A 23,622-nucleotide genomic window follows, 5' to 3' on the forward strand; every position below is an offset into this window, starting at 1 on the left:
AGTGCTGGTAGTGTAGGGCCTGAGGAGGGAGTCTACATAGCCAGATAATCCTGCTGTCAGGGTGCCAATGCCTGAGATGATGGGGCATCCAGAATTTCCAGGTTTATGGATCTTGGGTAGCAGATAGAATACCCCTGCTCGAGGTTCTAGGGGTGTGTCTTTCCGGATTTGTTCTTGTGCTTTTTCAGGGAGTTTCTTGAGCAGATGGTGTAGTTTCTTTTGGTAACCCTCAGTGGGATCAGAGGGTAATGGCTTGTAGAATGTGGTGTTGGAGAACTGCCTAGCAGCCTCTTGTTCATATTCCGACCTATTCATAATGACGACAGCACCTCCTTTGTCAGCCTTTTTGATTATGTCAGAGTTGTTTAAGGTTCCTTTTCCTTGCTAGAGTGGCGTAAAGGAGCCGTATTATAAATTACAGTAATGGAATTTTCAGCTAGGAAGAGCTATGTGCTTTCTCCCTTTTTTTTGTGTGTGCCAGAGAGGCACAGTGGGGTTAGATTATAGCTCAGAATCTATTTTACTGATCCATTTAAAAAAAAAAATGCAGGACAATTATTAGCAAAGCTGTATAACTTGCATGTGTGAAAGTCTGAGCCATTTAAAGTGACATTCTACTTTACAAAACACCAAAATAAAATTAATGTAATTTAAATGAAAATCCAGGATTACAAATGGAATACAGGGTATTGGTTACCAAATATTTGTAACTTAACCTTCATGTGTTTAGAAAATGCTGAACAGTTATTGTGATTTTTTTTTCTGTATGGTAGTTTAAATAAATTAAATAAGTGAAGTATTTAAGTATTAAGAATTAAGTATTTAAGTATTAAGAATTAAGTATTTCACCAAATAAGTGAAACTGGTGTGATTATATTGCATTATTTTGACAAATAAAATATGTAGAATTTTTTATTTTTGGCACAGAATTTTGGATTATTTTGGTGCAGAATTTCCCCAGGAGTAACAAATATATGATTTCTAAAGATAGCTACAGCACTCAACCCAAGGTTTTAGAATCTGACATGCCTTTCAAAATCTTGAGAGGTACAAGGTGTGCAACATGTTGTCAGAAGTCTTAAAAGAGCAACACTCCAATGTGGAAACTACAGAGCCCGAACCACCAAAAAAGAAAATCAACCTTCTGTTGGTGGAATCTGACTCAAATGATTTAAATGAATGTGCATCAGTCTGCACTTCTTTGGATCGTTATTGAGCAGTACCCATCATCAGCACTGTATTCTGAGTTGTAACTGAAATCAGTATAGATGAAAACATGCAAAAATATTTAAATAAATGCTATTCTATTATTGTTTAATAGTGCGATTAAAACTGCAATTAATCACAACTATTTTTTTAATCTTGTGATTAATTTTTTAAAATCATTTTATAGCCCCGAACAATACATATATTGATTTGATTTGTCTTGATGCTGGTTTATTGTCACTTGAGGTAAATAAAATTTTGCTGCTGATACCCAAAGCAGTATCTGCTTATTATATATTGTCTTACAGTATTTGTTTATGTAAGCAAGTATGCCTCACTTTTTACAATAACAAGTAACCAGAGGATAAAAAGATAGCATCATTCCTAATGCACTCAATTTAAATAAGTAAAAGTGATTTCAGCGACTACATATATCTGAGACCATGCAACAATTTTTGTGGGTTTTACAAATCATATTTTCCTATTTTAAATATTTTTCTCACCCCAGTTGCTCTGTGCAAGACCCATACAAATAACTGACTGTCCAGAGGAAAAAGCAAAGCTGACTCAAACAAAATGCTGTTAGATATACAAAGTAAACAAACAGGAAAAAATGGAGATAAAATTGTATCTCATTTCCAGTTACAGTAACTGTAGGTATTACTTGTAACAATTGAGGATTGAAAAAAAATTCACACACACGAGATTTGGATTGAAATTATATCTTTAACTAAAGTGCTTAATTGCTACTAGGGCAATAATTAATATAACCTGTGAAAAGCAATTTAGTTTTGAAGTTTTGACCTCTATTCAAGAAAGCACTTAAGGACATGCTTAAATTTAGTCATAGGTTTAAGTCCCATTGAAATCAATGGAGTTTAGACGCCCTTCCTGAACTGAGATGCTCTCCTAAATTAGGGATTTTCACACCTTGGACTGATAATGTGAAAAAAAAAAAGAGATCGCTTCTCTGAGTTAGTGTTACCGTGAAGGACGACAGGGCCCATGTATTCTGCAACAAAGTGGATTCAGACATCAGCACCATGCATTTGCTGAGAGTGGGCACCCAAAAGACAATCAGATTTTATACAAGATGTCCCACTCAGCTGGGGGCTGGGATAGAAAGAAGAGATCACTTGTATCAGACATTGTTTATGTCTGAATCCACTTTGGGGTACTTATGTGGCCATATTTGAGTCTCCCCGTATTTGAGTCTTCAATGTAGTTATCCTTACTGAGGTATGGAAGAACTATTATCCTAATTTTACAGATAGGAAACTGAGACACAAAGCAACTAAGTGACTTTCCCAAGGTCATGCAGTACATCTGTGGCAGAGCAGAGAACTGAACCCAAGTTTCCCAACTTCAAGGCTAACCCGCCAACCACTGCACTATTCTGCCTTTCTCATCTGCCCTACTACTTTACCTGCCTATTCCATTCTTGTGAGCAAGTGGAGTGCTGCAAGAATTCGGGTCTTGAGGAATCTAAGCAGGATTTATTTCGTTGTCTTTTTCACAAGCAAGGCCGAAGAGATTGGAAATTCACACATGCATACCAAAGAAATAAAGAAAAACTGGTAGGTCTAATTTTTGGCCTACCAGCATTGACCGTCCCCATAAACAAATCCAGTGTATAACTCGCTTGCCACAGATAGAAAAAGATATAGCACAAACAGAATTTGAGTAATAAATAAAAGATTAAATGGCTAGGACTAAAGTTTAAGGACCAGATTCTCAGTTGGTGTAACTGACTTTGGATTGTCCTTGTGCATTCTGCACCAATACTATTTGTTAAGTATTGTTCCCCTTTCTATTATCTGTGAAGTGAATTACTATGTTCAAATCTTTCTCTTTTCAGTTGTCTATGAGCACAGGTCAAGATTAGAAAAGTCTTTACAGAAGGAAAGGCTTGAACATAAGAAAGCAAAAGAAGGTAAACTCTTGTTTTTCATTTTTCTCAGTTATATATGTTAATTTTATAAATTATGGATCCCTGTAATTCACTGGTAGGTCCACTGCTATAGACAGGTTGCTAGACACAGCATATTGAATTTCTATGATATAAATATGTGCACAAGTCCTTTTATTGGATATTTAAAAACAAAAACAAACCCTCCATTTCATGCATGCCATAAAGTACTCAGCTTTAAACACACAAGTTTCTGAATTGGGGCCTAAGTACATGCTTAAAACGCCTGTCCTGAATAGAGATGATTTGTGAATCTGGATCTTAGTTAAATGTCCTTGAATAACACAGTACTGGACATATGCTGTGTTTGATTATGCAAATAATACATGTTTTTCTTTTTAAAAAGACACCCTCTGCAAAAGTTTTAAGAGTACAATACTTTTGTTAACTTTTCTAACTTATTTTTCATGGTGTAAATTCCTTGGTTGAAATTTTAAGGCATGAGGTCATGAAAGTCCACCCTGTACTCTTCCTAAAAATAGTTCCTGGTAGCTAGGCGATTCATGGCCCTTCAGTTAAAGTAACTTGTTTGATACAAAAAATTAAAAAGCATTAAAAGCTGTTTGGGGTTTTCTTGCCCTAAAATCCTAGATGGTTTTGTGGTGCCATCTAGTGGACAATAAATCGTTAGTTTTGTAAAGGGCAGGCCATCTTTTTCAGAGTTAGAAAATAAATAAATCTAGTACATAAGACTTCTGAAACACATTTTGTTTCCCACCAGTAGTCCCAGGCTTGCCTTGGCATACGTTGTACAGTACTGGTATAAACTGTTTTATATGCAAATACTTTGACAATCAGATATAAAATTCAGAGTATTTCCTTAGTTTTTATAGTTCCTCAGGAAAGCTGTAAATGCAACATTCCCCAACTTTGTAGCTACTTTGTATTCAAAATACCTTCTTGTAAATGGGAATTCCACACACAGAGTACCTACGGACTCTGGTCCCCAAGCTTTTTTGTCAGTGAAATATTTCTTTAATAGTCTCCTTTTTTTTATTATTATTATTTCCTAGACTTTCTTGTTTATAAATTGGAAGCACAAGAAACACTAAATAAAGGAAGGGTAAGTAAAAAAAAAAAAAAAAGACACTATTTATTTACAAAGGAAAGGATAGGGTATGTAATTAAAACCATTCAAAAAGATAAGAGACTTATAAAACCCTATTGAAATAGCCTTGACTTATTCCACTTTTGTTACGTATGTTAAATGCACCCTGTTAGAAAGATCCAAAAGATGTGAGTTCTAGTAAGAGAGGGAGTTTCTTTCTAGGGAATTACTTTGGAAAAACACTCCTCCGCTTATACTATAGTAGCTGAAGTTAATGGTACTCTTTTTATAATAGCTGTCTCCTATCAGCCAATCTTGACTGGAGAAAACTGAATAGGGAGAGAAATAGAGATAAGAAGGTATCATAAATCCTGTTGCTGCTGTACTTTTCTCATTGGACAGAGCCAGAGTCTTGTAACCAGTGGTTTTTTGATTGGCAAGTTAAAATCCCCAAGAAAGTTTGGCTTGTGCAATAGCTGCCAGGAGGAAAGCTGAGACTGTCATTGGAAATATATTTGAGGTCTGTAAAGAGCTCTTTGTAATGATAATAAGTGAAAGCATATTGCTGTTTATTTTGGGTCTAAAGTGGGAAGGAAAGAGCGGGAGGAATAGTAGTGTAATTAAAAAATACATTACTACTGCACCTATTGCAGAATTGCTATCCCTGATATATTTCAGAACCAAAGGGAGACCAGATCAGGTAGGCTCCATGCTGAATTATAATTGCTAGTTTACAGCTTCTGTATAATATCCTTTACAAAGAATAGGAACATGAAAGTGCATCAGGATATGAGATTCTGCTGTCCCTAATTAACGTTAATATTTTCATTTCTCAGCAAGATTCAAATAGCAGATATAGCACACTGAATGTACAACACCAAATGTTGAAGGTAGGTACCAGCGAGATTCTCTTTTGGGGAGTAGCAATATGGGATATAAACATACTAATTTTTCTTGGCCCATCTCTAAGAGTCAGTGTATTGTTTCAAAAAGATATTTTCCTTTCATGAATGTACTTTAAGGATAAACTGATTGCATCATGTATTGAATAGCTGTGTTTTCTGGTGAGTTACGTAATTATTTGAGGAGGCCATTGACATGCATACCACTAGGTAAAATTGGAAAGATTTTGCATATTAGAAATTGTACTCAATATCCAAAGTAATAAATACTTTGACATACATTCTGGAAATAGTTTCAAGAAATTTTTATAGTTGGGATGCGGCAATCAAATAATTACTCCTTTTGCCATTGTTTTGCGTCAAATAGAATGACTTCAGTGCAGATATTATGCACAGATCCATTGAAAAAGGTGGAATGCGTTATTCAGTTATGCTTGTTGCAAATATAATATGTAGTGGGGAACATGTACATTAAAATATGCAGTGGCAAGTAACTTTGTGTACACAATTAATAGCCCTTCTTAAATGGCAGCTAGCTCTGCTTCAGTATATTTTATTAGACGAATATCTTGTAATTTAATAATTATAGTCTTCTGGTGTTTAGTAATTTTTCATCTTAGATGCAGCTATATGCATAGCAAAAGATTCCTGGAAGGTAATGAAAAAGAGAAGCTTAAAAAAATTAAATGGCGTGTTTAGCCAGTGAAAGTGGGTTTATTTGTAGGATTGCAATTTCAATAGCTAGCCAACGTTGCGTGGTTTTTTAAAGTTCTTAATTGAAGAAGAATGAACGCACAATGCAGGTTAGTTTTAAACTTGTACTTTATGACATGAGCCTTTAAGGTTACTACAGCAAAAGAACTAGAGTTAGTGTCATAGACTCATGCCTTTAGGGTGGGATTTTTCAAAAAGTGCTCCACATTGACCTAACTCTGCTCCATTGAAATCAACAGTTAAACTCACCCTGACATCCGTAAGGACAGCGTATTAGTGTTTTTGAAAATCCTGTGCTTGAGGGAAATTTTCAGAAGTACCTACAGGATTTAGGAACACGGTCCCATTGATAATCATGGGAGTTGTGCTCCTAAATCCTTCCAGCATTTTTGAAGTCTTTCCAGCTCCAGTGGGTTTTCTGGTTACTCTTGATGAATACTTATGAGAAACTTTATTCACCATTATAGATTAAAGGGTTCCCTTGGATTTACAGCGATATCTCTGCTATTGCAAGTCTTTTGTATGGAAACTGTTAGCCAGTCCAGCACCACTGAAGTCAATGGGAACTTTTGCCATTGACCTCAGAGGAGCTGGATAATGTATGTAAAGAAACCTTTGGGAGCATGCTGTAAAGAATTTTCTGATGTTTCCAACAGAGGTAATATTCCAGATTGGCTGTAGAAACAGCAGACAAGTCATTGACAATATTGACTTCTAATATTGCTGTGGATCCAGATTATTAATGGAGAGTTTCTGCCTCTGAGAAAGTGTATTCAGCAACTCTCAGAGGGGTATAACAGCTGCCAAGGGGGATGGTAAGTCCCTGGAACAGGGAGCTACAGAGACACAGAGGCAATTTTGTGTTGAGTAGGAACTGTAGTGTACCGGCTTTGAATAATAAACTTCTTGTTATGAATGCTTTCTATTCATCTGGATTTAATTAACAAATTGCCAAAGATGATAATAGCCAGATATGCAGGTGCAGAACTCCTTCCAGTGTTCAATTTGGCATTTGCAGAGTCAACATGAAGAATTAAAAAAACAGCATGCAGACCTCGAGGAGGAACACCGAAAACAAGGAGAAGACTTTAGAAGAACATTCAGCGATCACAAGCAGAAATATGTACAAATACAGGAAGAGAAAGAGCAGGAACTCTCCAAGCTAAAGGGTATATGCAGCCATACTCAGTCATACCACACAGCTTAAAACTCTTCACCTGCCACTGCTTTTTTAAACAGAAATCAGTACCAGTGTGTGTGACCGAGAATGGGGTTGGGCATGCATGTACATGCTCACTCACGCACACCAAGCATAAGAGGTCGTCGTTCATGCTCACTCAGCATTAATGAACTTGGCCTTGAAAATTTAAGGTTGTGTTTTTGTATGGGGGTCAGAGCAACACATTAATGTCCGCACAAGCTCCTTGGATTTCTGTGCACTGATCTCATGTATTTTACTACTGCAGTTATGTGGCATTTTATGCCATTTATATAATAATCCTTTTTTTGTACATCACCTTGAATTAGGCTTTCATGGTATTTAAGAGCAAATACTTTAAAACTTGTGGTATTAAAATTACGATAGCATAAATCTGATTGAGTTCAGTCTTTGCATTCTGTTTTGTTTTTAATAGAATCTCTGTATAATTTGCGTGAGGAGAATAGACACCTGAGAAAAGCACACCAAGATATTCATACCCAGCTACAAGATGTCAAGGTTGGTTTCTGTTCCCTAGAAATAGAACCTCCTCCTAGTGTATGTGAAATTCTTTGCCATTATTTCAACAACTTGGAGGTAGGTTATGAGGGAAATGTTTAACTTTTCTGAAAAAAATGACTAAAATATAGTCATTTGGTTTGTTTACCTGCCGCGTCTGTAGGTTCGGCCAATCGCGGCTCCCACTGGCCACGGTTTGCTGCTCCAGGCCAATGGGAGCTGCTGGAAGTGATGGCCAGTACATCCCTCGGCCCATACCGAGCATGATCCAACATGGTTCTGTCTATAAGACTGTTTTATTTTATTTGCAAAAGGAAAGGTTTCTTCATAAACTTCCATGTGTCTTTTGGTAAATAATGTTAATATTGATGTGCATTCCATTTCAGGTCCTATCTCTCCACATCTGCTCCAACTTTCAACTGTGGTTACAAAACTCAGACTTTAAATTTGGTGTTTGCTGCTACCACTGATATTGAACTCCACATTAAACACACATTAAAAAAATTCAAAGTGTGTGTTATTCCCAGTTAGGATTTTTAAATTTGAAAAATCTGTGGGGATATATTTCAATTGAAGGTTAAGCTGGTGCAACCCAGAACAAAATGAAACATGTAACATTCTTCTTTTTTATGTAGCAACAGCATAAGAATTTACTCTCCCAACATGACCAGCTTGTAGTGACGTTGGAAGACCACAAGAGTGCACTAGCTGCTGCACAGGTCAGAAAGGAAAACAGAAATATCAGCTCTCCTTTTTATGAGATCTGTTTAATCTTCCTGGATCTTTTTTATCTTACCTCAGCTGACTATAATCTTATGCATGCAGCTTTTTGCATGGGAATCTGCAGTTAACACCTTGCTACACACTCAGGGAAAAATGCATGCCTTGACGTGCTGCTGCTAAATTTGAAAATTATAGCAAATTAAATAATTTTTTTTGGTCTTTGGCAGCTCCATTATGGGTCCAACTGAGCATATGCATTACTGATAAGAGTGATAGCTTTCCAGTTTGATAGACTGCAGAAGGCTTTCCTTTCTTTCTCTTTCTCCTATAGAACTCTGGTTAACTCAAGGTGTCAAGGCTCTGACACTTGAGGAACATGTCACGTTTAAAGAACTGGTTCACTTAAGCCGATGAGGTCTAGCTTTGTGTATGTTCTAGCATAACAAAGCAGGTGGAATGTAAGTGACTAGCTGGTTCAGTAGAGACAGAGTGTGCATGGAGGAACATAGAACATCACATGGGCTTTGGAGACACTATAAAGGAGGAGCATTAACAAGCTTTAAAAAATTCTATATACACAGCCAGCCAGCTATTCCAGTAGTAGCCACATGTCCCAATAGTGAGGTATAGGTTGTCTGCTTATCTTGGGGAAACTATTACCAAAAGATCAAGGAGGATAATGATGAAAAGAAAAGTTCTGGGGGAAGCTAGGATGGTAGTTAGTATGGTAAGAGAAAGGATCAGGAAGGAAAACAGGAATCTAGTGTAAGTAAAAAAAACACTTATCAAAATCTCTGGAATCATGAGTGGGAGCTATATGATTGTATGTTCCTTTCTAAATTTTGTTTGCTGTTGTAGGTAGGTTATGTACTAATAGGCCAGTGTTTTGATGTTCTTCCATAATTGTATTTCATGGACTGAAAAAAGTAAAAACATGTCATTTCAGATAGCAATATGTGCTGGAGGCCAATTTTTCAAAGTAGCAGGCAATAATTTTTCTTCCACTATCGGCTAAAATCCAGGGGGTCTGTTTGCTAAACTCTTCAAAAATAGGTCTCCTGTAATCCCACCTAGGGCCTAAGCCAAAGTCTACTGAAGCCAATGGGAAACTTTTCATTGATTTTCGCTGGGCTTTGGTTCGTCCCCTTAAACACAAAACCTACACTTGCTTTTCTTTAGACTTTATCTGTCCACGTACATAATGTTACATTCATCTTATTAAACAGAGTACTCATACATCTTGTGAATTCTCTGAAATCAACAGGCGATACTTAACACAGTTTGCATAGCTTTTCTTGCAGACCTGCTGAAGAAAGGATTCACAGCAGTACCACTCAGACAAACCATTCAAAAAGGCACCCCATTATTGTTGGACATATGGTAGATATTTAAAAGGATGGATAATGTCAGCAGTCAACACTACATTGATATTTTGACCTGAATCTTTAAAGTACCACCACTTACCTGGATTTCTATAGCTCAAAGAGCTAGAAAAGTTAATATATATTATAAACTCTATTTTCACACAATATTAATTCTCTTTAGGCTAAGATCTCAGATAACAACTTTTAGCATGGAATGATTTGTATAGTGGGGTGGAGTATAGCATCAATGTTTGAGTCCTGAATTGGAGGAACTGAGAACACTGTTAAGAATATCCTGTATATAGTAATCTCTCTATATGGCCGGTAAGGGGAAAGAAAATTTAGATTCAAGGATAACCTTTTATGTTTAAGACCCTTATTCCAGTTTTATCTAGGGACTGTAGTTAATATTGTCTTTAATCTTTTCTGTAAAATGTATAGTCAGAGACTCCAATGAATCAAGCAGGGGAGGGGGACACAGAGAAAGCAAGAGCTCCCTCCAGAAAAGCCAGACTTGTAATTACTTCACATTCTGCTTTGCTTTTAGGCCTGTCCATTTTAATCGATGCCATAGTGTTTTGAAGATGCTTTGAGGTGCGTCTAACTTCGGAGCTATTATCATATACTGCATCATGTCAATCTGTAGCACTGTGGATTTTGTTTTGTATCAATATTCTACATTGATATATGATGCATCATATCTGTCTGCTGTACTATTGATTGTTATGATATTACATCGAATACTCAAAGGGACCTTACAATCACTGGGTGTGTACTGTAGCCAATTGCTAAACCTTCATTTGGATTTTTTTTTAATCACCAAAGAAAACTTGGAGTTTTTACCAAAATGATAACTTGAAGCATTTCATTTTATTTATTCCCAAATCAGTAGTTCCTCACAAAAGTAACAGAGAATCTGATGCCTTTAGAACCCACTCTTTCCCCTCAAACAATAAAGAATGCTTTGAGCGATTTTTAAGTGTTGTTTAAAGCTGAGTGATTGTGTGGCAAGTTTTAGCTCCAAATAGTGTTAAATGTTTTCCCACAGAGTTATAAACCTTAAAACAAGGAGAGGGGAAGTGGAACAGGAGAAGGTGGAGGGGTTATATGTAAATGGTAAGCCGCAGTGCTAGGCACTACCTTTCGTGTATCTGATAGATGTAATTGGTTATGAAAGATGCCCCTTCTGAAAATATCCTGCTTTCTGAGTTGAATGGTTTTTCTTATACACCTGCTTTATGGGGAGTGGCTTGTGAAAAGTTTCCCAATCCTGCCTGAACGTCCAGCATGGGTAGCTTGCTGAAAATGAATAGATCTTCTATTGGTCAGAAAAACATCAGTGCAGTTGCAAAGAAGTGGATCCCTGACATCTTACTTTGGGGTGTGAAGGGATATTTAACAGCTCTAAATTTATCTTTTCCCTTCCCACTCACTTCCTTCCACCATTGGGAGTGTTGTTACTTTATTTGTTGTGTTCCATTAAAGTTGCTCCAGCTTGATTGATTTTTTTTTCTCCCATAATATTTTCTCTTGACTCTTATCTATTGGTAACAATTCTCTAAATGTTGAAGATAGCTGAGAATTTTTAATCACTTGTGTCTGTTTGTTTTTTAAACTTGATTACTGTCTCTAAAAAGAATTTCATCTCTTGCTACTGACCAGATGAGAAACAATCCATGGCACTCTGTTTCTTTAATTTTAAAACGTGCAAAGAAAATTTAATCATTCCCTTCAGCTCTTCCTATGCCTGGCATGAAAAACTAATCGCCATCTCTGTACTGTAGGAATTTTCCTGCATGCTTTGTATTTGCATGTTCACTGTGATTGAGGAATATGTATTAAATCACGGCTATCTAATGCATGGAAGCAACCAGTCTTAGAATCTTGATGTCTGATCTGATTTGCACGTTGAGAGATTCTATGTACTATTTTGCCAACAAACTCACTCTGGAGTGAGTGTGTATTTTAATAATAATTCTTGTCTGGCGTAGTACAATGGGTATATTTCAATTTTAGTCCCAGGTAGAAGAATATAAACAACTGAAGGACACACTCAACAAAATGCCAAGTTTTCGACAACCTGAAAAGTTAGAGCAGCCAAACGTTCCACAGGAAGCAGCAGTGGCGGGAGCAACATCTCCAAATAGTGACCTCCCAGCACATGAGAAAAATGCAGCTGACGAGCAAAAAGAGGTGAAAATCACTGACTGCTGCAGCAATTTTTTTCCGTGATGATTTTCCACGAGGGTTTGATGACATTTTTTTGAACAAACAAGTCTTTTCTGGATGAAAAATGCAGATTCAATTTAGTGTTGAATTTGCCAAATTGTTTTGGTTGAAACACAAATTCTGAAGAAATCTGAATATATCTTTTCAATATTTTACAGTTCAAACATTCTTAGCTGCATGCCAAAGAAAAAAAAAAGGGGGCAGGTTTACATGTAAAATCCAGGGATGAGCTCTTGTTTTACATGTGTCTTTGCAAGCTGAGAATAAATATTTCTGAATCACAACAAATAGGCTCAGAGGAATTAGATTTAAATATCAGTAAATGTTGATTTCATTGTACATACACAAACTGATGAAAAAATATTTCCATAGCTGAAAATCAAAATTTACAGATAGGCAAAGAAAAACGTTGCTTGAGAACTTGTTAGACTTTCATTTAAACATATTTATTTTTGACATATTTTGACGTATGATGTTAACAATTTGTGTTTTAACTGTTCTCCAGCTTTAACTTCTTGAACCTCAGCATCTACTGTCATTAAAAAATTTTGTGAACCCCCACATTTTGTGCAAATGTGAAAATTTAATAAATATTGATAAAAATTGAAAAAATGCTTTAAAATAAACATCAATATTATCCACTGACATGATAAAAAATAAAAATTGAATTCTGCCAAGCCTAAAAATAAAACACTTTTTTTTAAAACTGGAAGATAAATATTTTGGGCTTCATTTTAGATTAAAAGTGGGTTGAGTTATTTCATGTCATTGTCATTTTTTAGTTGCAGAGATCCAAGGAATAGATTCTGATACCCAGACTCACATTAAGTAGTACCTTACTTCAGAAGTAGGCCCATCGGTTCTGGTTATTGAGTGAAATTCTACTCAGCACGAGTAAGTGCATCAGAATCTGGTCCTTAATTTTTATTGTAGAACACAGTTGACTTATGCCGCCTTAACTTGTGGAGTAGAATATTACTCCACATGAGTAATCACTCACTTTAATAAGACTCCACTTTTAGAATAATGTGCTGATCATCCTTAGTAAGGCTGGAAATCTCACCTTTAGCATTTTCTAGAACATAACCAAATCTGAGAAGAGTATAAATTATGAATCAGATATTCAGCAACTTCTACTTTTTGCAGGCACAATTTTGTACCCTAAATAAATTGTATCCTCTTGTGCCAACAATTAATGTGGATGCACATATTAATAAAGATGACTCTGTTTACACGTACAAATAGGTAGACAGATGTCTAGCTGCTACTTCAGATCACGTTGAGGTCTACATGAAAGAGGCCTTGAATAATTTATCAGACCTAATCACTGATCATAATAAACAGGTGGACAGTTTCTTTTATGAACATTATAAAATATTAAGCCTTTATGGAAGTCATGCAAATGTTTTATAGTGTCATGGACTCTAGAAGTAGAGACATCTCTGAAATATCATGGAATTAATATATCATTTTACACAGGTACCCCAGAATGAGGAGAAGCCACAGGAAAGGGAAGAAATAAATTCCAAGAGAAGAGAAGATGAAGATGAAACTTTACTGAGCAGAAAAGCAAATGAGGGTCACCCTCACAAAGAACTGAATATTCAGCAGCAACAAGAAGCAGGAGAAGATGAAGAGCAACACATGGACCAAGTTGAAGAGGAGCACAGAAAAGAACTTGAGGAGGAGGAAATGGAGCAGGCAGGGCAACCTGAGCACTTGGTGGAAGAACAGGATCAAGCACCAGAAGAACATGACTGGAAAGAACGGGAACATAAAGAAGAAGCAGCCAACATGCTGGGTGAACGCATTCACTCAGAGGTGCAAGATTCTCTTCTCAACAACGGCCACCCTTTCTGGCACCTGTCAACTGCAGGCCCTGCTTTGCACCTGTAATTAGTTGCAGCTGTAATTAGTATCATTTGGATTTGCAAGCAGTTGAGGAGTAAGGCAACATTTAAAACACAGCACTTAAATGCCTGGGACTCTAAGCATATGCTTAAAGTTAAGCACACGATTAAGAGCTTTCTGAATTTGGGGGTTAATTTCTAAGTGACATTAATTCCACTTGCAAATAACTGCAGGTGCAAAAGGGAAACCACATTGAATCCAGTCTAAAGCTTGGGGGTTGTGGGAAGGGAAGGTTTGTGTTTGAGTTTTTTTGGGGGGGACTTCCTTTACAATATTAGATTTGAAGTGTCATCCTGTGATAGCAAATGCAGTTACATTTCCCTTTCGGGTATTGGTATAACTTCAGTAAACACTCTTCATTCAAAGTGTTTGCTAATATTTTCACAAAGCATTTTAGTTGTAAGATGAACAGGCCTAGAGGAGTAAAGGGAATTTAATGTATAGTAAGGACAAGGCATATTCTGTTGAGCTTTAAACAGAAACAGTAAGACCTGGAAATACATTCTGGGTCAGGTCTCAAGCACAAAAATTAACTTGTTGGTCTCATCCTAGCCTCCGTGTGCATTTATCGATCTAACAAAACAAGCATAGAATTCAAGCACAATGGAAAAACTTTGGCTGAGGTGCTCTGGACTGGAATCGTAGTAGGCTATGAGGCAATAATTTGGCTGCAATGGCAGAAGATTGCGCAATACCTGCCTCTATTGTGCCTGGTTGCAAACAATGTTTCGTCTCTCATTTAAGACCTAGTCAAGCTCTCGGTTTATAATTTTGTCAGTAATCTCGATATTCTTCCATGGCTATCATTGTTTAGTAATGTACAGGGAAAAAAAGAAAAGACAATTTGGTGATGCGTTCAAGCTGTGTCGTTTACCCAACTGTGCTTGAGTAGTTCAGCACTGTTTGCATTTAGTTCAGATATTACACAGGATGTATTTGGAGTGTGGGTTGGAGGACATGTACTATATGCTGGCATGTATTGGCGATAGCCATAGTATAAACTGCATTTATCACCAACCTTTGATTCTTTCACCTGCACTCTGCCCACATGATCAACCCTACCTCCAGACAGCCTCAGACAGCCAACAGTAGCAGTATTTTTTTAAGTTGCTAAAATATGTCAAGTGCCTGTCAACATTGGATCTTAGTACTGTGGCAGTATCAAATTTCTCGTGCGAAAAACTTTATACCACAACCTCAGGTATTCTGATTCCCCTTTAAAAAAAACCAAAAAGCAGCTGTGATTATAATGAGAACACTTAATGTGTAGCTTGAAGTAAGATGATGAAAGCTTCAAGAGTGAAGTTTGACTTTATGATCACAAAACGGCTATTTATACGTTGTTCTCCATCTCGTCCTTTGCCTGCATAATTCTGCCCCCTCCTCCCAACCTCTCCTTTTCTGGCATCAGTGGTTTTACCATGTCCATTGCTAATAATATGGGTTCTACCAGGAAAATCATTCCGATAGGGATGAGAAATAGGTACCCAAGAAGGCAGGTTCAGAAGTGTATATATTCAAACATGTTTGTTTTTCACTTCTTGACACAGAGAGTAACAAAAAGATACAAACTGGCCTATGAAGAACAGTTGGAACAGCAGCATCTGGCTGCCCGAAGAGCTGAAGAAGCCAAACAGCTAAGGGAACATCAGGAATCTCTACACCAGCAGAGGCTGAAAGGGCAGTTATTACGGCAGCAGCAGCTTCAAGAAAAAGAGCTTGCACTACGGAGACAGGCTGAACGAGGAGAAGAGCAGTACAAAAACCAGCTAAGGTTAACAACTTCTCTTACATGTGTGCTGTGATCTGCACTCTGGGTTTCATGGGGCATGTCTGCACTTTGGTGTAAATTGCACCTCGAGGAGACATACCCCGCTAGCTGTCATAGAACTAATGCACTAAAAATAGAGGATAGCTGTTGAGGTGGGAGCAGCAAGAGGGGCTAGCTGCCCTGAGTACATGCCTAGTGTGGTGAACGTTTATACGTATTTTCCCAGTAAAGTTATGTGGCTTGCTTTGTGCTACCTGGTTGTTACTCCATACCCCAGAGGTGGCTGCACGTCAGCAGTGCTGTACATAGACAATTTCAGTTTTTGAAATGTGTTAGGATCTTTTAGGATGAAAAGCACCCCATAAATGGAAGATATTTTGAAATAATTTCATGAAAACTTGATGCTTGTGAACAGGAAGGGCTAATACCACTTGCTTTGTGCAGCCAATAGCATGAGTTTAAGGATGAACTTTTAGCATTAACTTTTTGAATTTTATAAAAAGAAAAAAAATGGTTTGATTCATATCCCTGATGTTCAAACATTTCTGTGGACTATTAAAATAAAGAAAGTGTACATCAGGCTCCTGTAAATGTAACTTACAGTCTATGTACTGTAGATCAGTGGTTCTCAAAGTCGGTCCGCCGCTTGTTCAGGGAAAGCCTCTGGGGCGCCGGACCGGTTTGTTTACCTGCCGCGTCCACAGGTTCGGCCGATCGCGGCTCCCACTGGCTGCAGTTCACCGCTCCAGGCCAATGGGGGCTGCGGGAAGTGGCGCGGGCCAAGAGACATGCTGGCTGCCCTTCCCGCAGCCCCCATTGGCCTGGAGCGGCAAACCGTGGCCAGTGGAAGCCGCGATCGGCCGAACCTGCGGACGCAGCAGGTAAACAAACCGGTCCGGCGCCCCAGGGGCTTTCCCTGAACAAGCAGCAGACCGGCTTTGAGAACCACTGCTGTAGATCATCTTCTCTCCCCTCACTCCTTTCAGTCTCCCATTTAGTGCCTGTCTTCAGTTAATGCTATTTCTGCTCTCCTGCTGAGATAATTTCAAAGCCGTTAGTGGCCTTCACTTATTTTCTGAAGCTCAAACCTATATAATGATCTTTACAGAAATATTTTCTGAAACACACAGTAATAAGGAAATATTAACATGAGTAACATTAAAAAAAAAAAAAAAAAAAAAAGCCTTATTACCAGGAAGTGAATTAGTACTGTCCAAATCCCCAATTCTAGAGGCAGTGCCACGTAAGAAAACTCCTTGCCAGGTCAAAGCCTAAATTGCTCAGGTACAGGTGTATGACTTCTTTGTTTTGGGGCCATTATTAAACGGATTTTTCAATACAAGACTCTTTGATTTCATTTCTTAGCACCCTACATTTTCAAAGCACTGTACCACCACTAACTTGTGTCCTTATAACAGCCCTATGAATAAGCCAGTACGGTACTACCCACCATTTCTGTAGATAGGAAAACAGATGCAAAGGCTAGTAAGGTATCCTACACAAAATTGTCTTGTTCTATAATGTTCATTTCCTTTTAAAAATGCTAATGGAAAAACTTAGCTAACAGGAAAGTAAATCTGGGAATCCTTTAAAAAAGCAAGCCAGAACTGTCTCTGTGAAACTGAAACTGTATTTTTGCATCTAATTTTTTAGCCAACAAGCTCATTATGACAATATGGACCATGATATTGTACAAGGAGAAGAGGGGCAAGGCATCCACGAAGAGGATGGAGGTGAGACTGAATTCTCTTTCCCTCCCCCCCCCCCCCATCTGAAGTGTCTTCAGTGTCTTATCCATTCAGAAATAAATATAGCTGCTTTGGATTCCAATAAGAGAGCACTGTATTTTCTTTACAGTTAAAATCAGTGACTATGTTTCATTGGTGATTTTTGGTGGTTGTATTGCCTAAGATGGGTGCAGTTATGATTATATACAAACGAGAAGAAGGACGGCCTTATGCTGAAGGCAATAGACTGGATCTCAGGAGATTTGGGTTCAGTTGTTGGCTCTGCCACAGATTTCTGGTGTAACTTTGGGCAAATCACATCAGAAGCTCTTCAGGGCAGGGACGACTACGCATATGTACAGCACCTACCACAATGGGGCCTTTTTCTCAGTTGGGGACTCCAGGAGCGGCCGTAATACTCATACTAATAATTAATTTTGTCAGTGTATGAAAGGGACAATCGGCACCAAGATGAAGCTGAAGAAGTAGAAGATCAAATTAATGCAAATGAGCAGCAAGAACCAGAGCATCAAACAGAGAACCAGCAGGCAGATGAGCCAGCGGTAAGACAAATCTGGCTGTTGAAATAAGATCTTTATTTAATTTTATTTGTTTTGTTAGAAATGAGTAGGGTCGTCATTGTTGAAGGCATTCTGTCTTTCAATACACCCCAGAGCTGTGCTTCTGGTCTAACCGTGCATGAGGATTTTGACGCTGTTGGGACTTAAACTGGGAACACTCGGATACAAAAGCAGTAAACGAGCATTTCATCAGCTGTCCGTCACAGCAGATGCCACCTTGGAGGGGGGAGAATCCAATTCTACATAAATACCTCATTATATTTTTTGTTCAGTTTTGTGGTGTATACAGGATCTTGCATACATGCATTTTTATTTAGAAGACTAGATTGTGTGGCAAATATTTGAAGAGAAGAATATTTATTAGCCCAAAGATGTTACTGGTGCCTCGGTAGCTGCAGTATTAAATCTATGGGATAATATCGGATAATAAGCATAAAGGGAAAACAGCATTTATTGAATAGCAAAGGTTGAGGAGATATCAGGCATTTTGTCCCTTAAGTAACTGATACAAATGTGGCTCAGGTCAATATATCGTAGCCTAGGGTAGCATGGAGAACAACTTTTGTGAGCTATGTGGAGTCCGGCCTGATCAGAGTTAACACTTAACTATTCTGACCTGTCTGTTGTTCTGACTGAGCTGTACTTTTATCAGGCGTTATCACTTGCTGTATTATCAATAACCAAAAGCCTTGCAGTATCCTATGTGAAGTGAGTTGGTAGCCTCAGTCTAATTTCTAGTAGACAGATGTGCGCATCGCAGCTGTATCCTTATTCAGGGCCGACGCACTTATTTCCAGTGCTGTAAATCTGGCACTTTTCAGAATCACTGGGGTTTTGATTCAATGCCCACTGAAGGCAATGGAAAAACTCCTATTGGCTTCAACAGGCACTGGATCAGCCCTGAGGTAACTATTACTATAATGATTTTCAAGTGCAATGGAATTGCTGAGACTCATGTACTTATACAATACACCCTTCTAAAAATTACAGAAGGCAGCTGTGGAAGATGTGAACCCAGCTGATGATCCTAACAATCAGGGAGAGGACGAGTTTGAAGAAGCTGAACAAGAGAGAGAAGAGAATCTGCCAGATGAGAATGAGCAGCACAAACAAAATAATCAGAAGCAGGAGAATCCTGAGATGGAGGAACATTTAGTGGTGAGCAGATAAAAGGAAGCATCTGTAGAACATGTGCAATTGTGTGCACATATTTACAGCTATGTTAAGAATGGCTGTTCTAAAGATGCTGTACGAGGAAGGACAGTAACAAACATTCAAACTTTGATACTAAGACACAGACCTTTGTTTTAATTGGGCAGGTTTTATACTCTATACAGTACACGCAGGTAAAATTACAGAACTGCTTCTGGTGATATCTTGATCTTGTCTCTAATCCCATCACCCCCATCCCCACTGCCAGGCTCAATGCCCTGTTTTGCTACCATCCCCATGTCACCTTGTACACTGCTCCCTGCGTGAACAACTTCCCATTATAGTTCTCCCAAGCCACTGCCCTGTCTTCACTCATATCCCTCATTAAGAATTTTACTTCTTCCATGATTCGCACAAGCAACGTTTCCCAATCAACAGCCTGGTCTGTTTTTTCCTCTTTGCTTCCCATTGCATCCTGCCTATTGTATTTGCCGTTCAACTGTGAACTTTGGATGGCAGGGACTGTACTTTTTTGTCTGGATGCTGTGTGTAGTCTGATTTCTGTTGTACAATGATTTCGTTATAATCAGTCCACTGTCTTTTTTTTAATTTGACTTGGTGTAAAGGATGTAACCAGTCTAATATTAATAATACTCAACAAATTACAAATTTGCTACACTATTATTCTGGAATATAGGATATTTTAGTTGCAGTGCAAGTAGCTCTAACCATCTGTATTACTAAAATTAAGAGACATGCATGGTAGAACTGCGTTTCCCTTCTGTTTCTGCAGATGGCAGGAAATCCTGACCAGCAAGAAGATAATGTGGATGAACAGTACCAAGAAGAGGGAGAAGAAGAGGTAATAAAAAGAGTGTAGAGTATATGTGGAACTCAGGTAGCATAACAGATCTCAATTCACTTTGGTGAACGTCAGTTAGTTTTAAAAAGTAAAAAAGTATCATTTTTCCCATAGTAGCTTTTGGGAAGATGGGAAGTAATCATCACTTCTCCCTTGGCCATTGATGTAATACTTCAGTTATAATTTTTTTCTTTTGAGTACTTATGTAGATGTATGGCAGTCCATTAATTTCCTATGTCTTTTTGAGCATTAATTATGCAGTTACTGAAAGGATTAAACTGATCACGATTTAGGAAAAAAACCCACAAACCTCTAACCCTCCAAGTGTCACTGAAAACCTCATTGATACTTCATGCTTTAATCACATACCTCTGTTTCATGCAAGCAGTTTTCCCAGTTAACTACTGTCTCCTTAACTCAGATTAATTTATCCGTGGTTCATTTAAGTAGTTTGAGCTATTTAAGCTCCCAGTATGCATGCAACTGAATAGCCAAGCAGCTGTCAGTACATTGCTTTCACACTGAGAAAACAATGGAAACAACTTTGTTTTTCCTCTTTAGAATTTTGAGTTGCATGCTAATCATGCATGCCTGTATGCTGCTCTGTAGCTCGTCAACACTGAACTAATAATGGCCGTTTCCTGCTTTACCTGTAGTGCTGTACTACAAAGCAGTAGATAGGATTGCTCAACACTCACTTATGAAGTTCTGCTACTTTTTGTTTAGATTAAATGGTATGTATTTAACTTTTGCCAGTTCCTTACAATATGTTGAAATCAACCCAGGTCATTAGCAACAGGTCTTAAGTTGCCTCTCTGGCAGTTATTCAGTGTTGTATGTGAAATGATTTGGTGTCCATAAAAGAACTAAACTGGTACCCTTATTGGAAGTATTTACAGAGTAGTTGAGAATCGAATGGGTACGGAAAATGAGCTACTCTCCCCAGAGGCGGATTACAGTTTGATGGGGCCCTGGGCCAGAACAAGTGGAGGCCCCTCCCCACCCCTTCCACCTGAAGTCCCTCTCCCCCCACGCTCCTGCTGGGGAGCGGGGTCAGGGTAAGGGGGGCTTGCCCCGTTCCAGCCAGCACTCCTGCCAGGGAGCGGGTTCGGGGCACAGGGACATCCAATTGGCCAGGGAACCCTGGGCATGGGCCCTGTTGGCTCAGTGGCTAATTGGCCACTGACTCTCCCATTCCTAGCAATAGTCTTTTCGGCAGATGGATCCAAGTATATCACCAGAGTAGAGTGAGGAACTTTACGCTACTGCTGCTTACAAATATTCTGATAGACAATCAGAAAACATTGCAGTACTGGTGAGCCACTGGAATAACCAGTTTTTTTAAAAAATAATGGGCTGGATTCTAATTTTCACCATTCCCTCTTTATGCTACTCTAGCACTGTAACAGGGCCATAAATCTGTAGTAAATTACGTTTGCATCCAATTTAAGGCCTATTTATATAGCTAGAGTGGTGTAAAAGGACCTTAGTGTGAATGTGAGTTGGGTCCAAGCCTTTTCACTGTGCCTAAACAGTCAGAAACTTAGTCACATTGGAAAAAAAAATTAAAATATAATCTTTAGGTTTCCTGCAACTGGAGTATCCATTTAAAAATCACATCACTTGATCCTACAACTGTTCCATGACCTGACCTCCCATAAAAGGCAATAGGAATCTTGTGGGCAAGACTAGGGCAAAAATAAACCTGCAGAGCTGTGCAAGGAGATTGACATGTAGAATCATAGAAGATTAGGGTTGGAAGAGACTTCAGGATGTCATCTAGTCCAACCCCCTGCTCAAAGCAGGACCAACACCAACTAAATCATCCCAGCCAGGGCTTTGTCAAGCCAGGCCTTAAAAACCTCTAAGGATGGAGATTCCACCACCTCCCTTGGTGACCCATTCCAGTGCTTCACCACCCTCCTAGAGAAATAGTGTTTTTTAATATCCAACCTAGACCTCCCCCACTGCAACTTGAGATCATTGCTCCTTGTTCTGTCATCTGCCACCACTGAGAACAGCCGAGCTTCATCCTCTTTGGAACCCCCCTTCAAGTAGTTGAAGGCTGCTATCAAATCCCCCCCTCACTCTTCTCTTCTGCAGACTAAATAAGCCCAGTTCCCTCAGCCTCTCCTCATAAGTCATATGCCCCAGCCCCCTGATCATTTTCGTTGCCCTCCGCTGGACTCTCTCCAATTTGTCCACGTCCTTTCTGTGGTGGGGGGCCCAAAACTGGACACAATATTCCAAATGTGGCCTCACCAGTGCCAAATAGAGGGGAATAATCACTTCCCTTGATCTGCTGGCAATGCTCCTACTAATGCAGCCCAATATGCCGTTAGCCTTCTTGGCAACAAGGGCACACTGCTGAGTCATATCCAGCTTCTCATCCACTGTAATCCCCAGACCCTTTTCTGCAGAACTGCTACTTAGCCGGTCAGTCCCCAGCCTGTAGCAGCGCATGGGATTCTTTCATCCTAAGTGCAGGACTCTGCACTTGTCCTTGTTGAGCCTCATCAGATTTCTTTTGGCCCAGTTCTCCAATTTGTCTAGGTCACTCTGGACCCTATCAGCCTCGGGATCACTACACATACTAGTGAGAGAATACTAAAAAGATTTAAAGAGGAAATTAGTCTTTTGTATACACACCACTAAATGTCAGTATCAGATGTCTAGCCTGAAATCTAATTATAGGAGCCTCCTGATGGGATTGATTTAATCATAACCACTGTACAGACTTAATACAGTCGTTTGAAATTTGAAGGAGAGGAACAAACTTGATATAGAAATCTCAGGTCAGGTCAAATCTGTGCAGTGTGTGCATGTGTGTTGGCTTGTCGTGGGGAGCACTGTATGACAATTGTACTATAAATTCATACATTTCTTTTCAGAGTAGGTGAACAATGTGCTGGTGATGTTTTTTTAAACTGGGTTTTTATTTTGTTTTTGCATTTTAATACTACAGTAGAACCTCAGAGTTACAAACTAACCAGTCAACCCCACACCTCATTTGGAACCGGAAGTACGCAATCAGGCAGCAACAGAGACAAAAAAGCAAATACAGTACAGTATTGTGTTGAACGTCAACTACTAAAAATAATAAAGAGAAAGCAGCATTTTTCTTCTGCATAGTGAAGTTTCAGAACTGTAATAAGTCAATGTTCAGTTGTAAACTTTTGAAAGAACAACCATAATGTTTTGTTCAGAGTTACGAATGTATCAGAGTTACGAACAACCTCCATTCCCGAGGTGTTCGTAACTCTGAGGTTCTACCGTAGAAGGATTATATTTGCCACCTGCTAATTTTAAAGGAAACCAGAAATTTGCAGAGCTGTATGTTTGTGCCTTTTAGGTCCAGGAAGATTTGACTGAAGTGAAGAAAAAGGAACGGGAACACAATGCTGAAGAGCCATATGGTGAAAATGATGAAAATGTAGGTACAATAAAATAGAATCATAGAATCATAGAATATCAGGGTTGGAAGGGACCCCAGAAGGTCATCTAGTCCAACCCCCTGCTCAAAGCAGGACCAATTCCCAGTTAAATCATCCCAGCCAGGGCTTTGTCAAGCCTGACCTTAAAAACCTCTAAGGAAGGAGATTCTACCACCTCCCTAGGTAACGCATTCCAGTGTTTCACCACCCTCTTAGTGAAAAAGTTTTTCCTAATATCCAATCTAAACCTCCCCCACTGCAACTTGAGACCATTACTCCTCGTTCTGTCATCTGCTACCATTGAGAACAGTC

The 23,622-nt window shown here is 38.8% G+C and overlaps 1 protein-coding gene across 4 annotated transcripts in view; it reads left to right on the forward strand.

The window, feature by feature from the left end:
• The window catches only part of GOLIM4 (golgi integral membrane protein 4), a 65,213-nt gene that overhangs the window by 36,782 nt on the left and 4,809 nt on the right, over positions 1 to 23,622 (forward strand). The window contains exons 3-16 of one of the 4 annotated variants that reach the window (XM_073359451.2): positions 3,065 to 3,139; positions 4,189 to 4,238; positions 5,060 to 5,113; positions 6,858 to 7,008; positions 7,474 to 7,556; positions 8,192 to 8,275; positions 11,660 to 11,836; positions 13,352 to 13,693; positions 15,334 to 15,557; positions 17,208 to 17,287; positions 17,726 to 17,844; positions 18,853 to 19,020; positions 19,808 to 19,876; positions 23,229 to 23,309. In XM_073359451.2, coding sequence (XP_073215552.1) covers positions 3,065 to 3,139; positions 4,189 to 4,238; positions 5,060 to 5,113; positions 6,858 to 7,008; positions 7,474 to 7,556; positions 8,192 to 8,275; positions 11,660 to 11,836; positions 13,352 to 13,693; positions 15,334 to 15,557; positions 17,208 to 17,287; positions 17,726 to 17,844; positions 18,853 to 19,020; positions 19,808 to 19,876; positions 23,229 to 23,309 — 1,757 coding nt within the window. The remainder of the gene's footprint in view (positions 1 to 3,064; positions 3,140 to 4,188; positions 4,239 to 5,059; positions 5,114 to 6,857; positions 7,009 to 7,473; positions 7,557 to 8,191; positions 8,276 to 11,659; positions 11,837 to 13,351; positions 13,694 to 15,333; positions 15,558 to 17,207; positions 17,288 to 17,725; positions 17,845 to 18,852; positions 19,021 to 19,807; positions 19,877 to 23,228; positions 23,310 to 23,622) is intronic. The other 3 variants (XM_073359452.2, XM_073359454.2, XM_073359453.2) reach the window with 3 other exon arrangements.

Source organism: Lepidochelys kempii, chromosome 9 (assembly GCF_965140285.1).
Source record: "Lepidochelys kempii isolate rLepKem1 chromosome 9, rLepKem1.hap1, whole genome shotgun sequence".
Taxonomy (NCBI): domain Eukaryota; kingdom Metazoa; phylum Chordata; order Testudines; family Cheloniidae; genus Lepidochelys; species Lepidochelys kempii.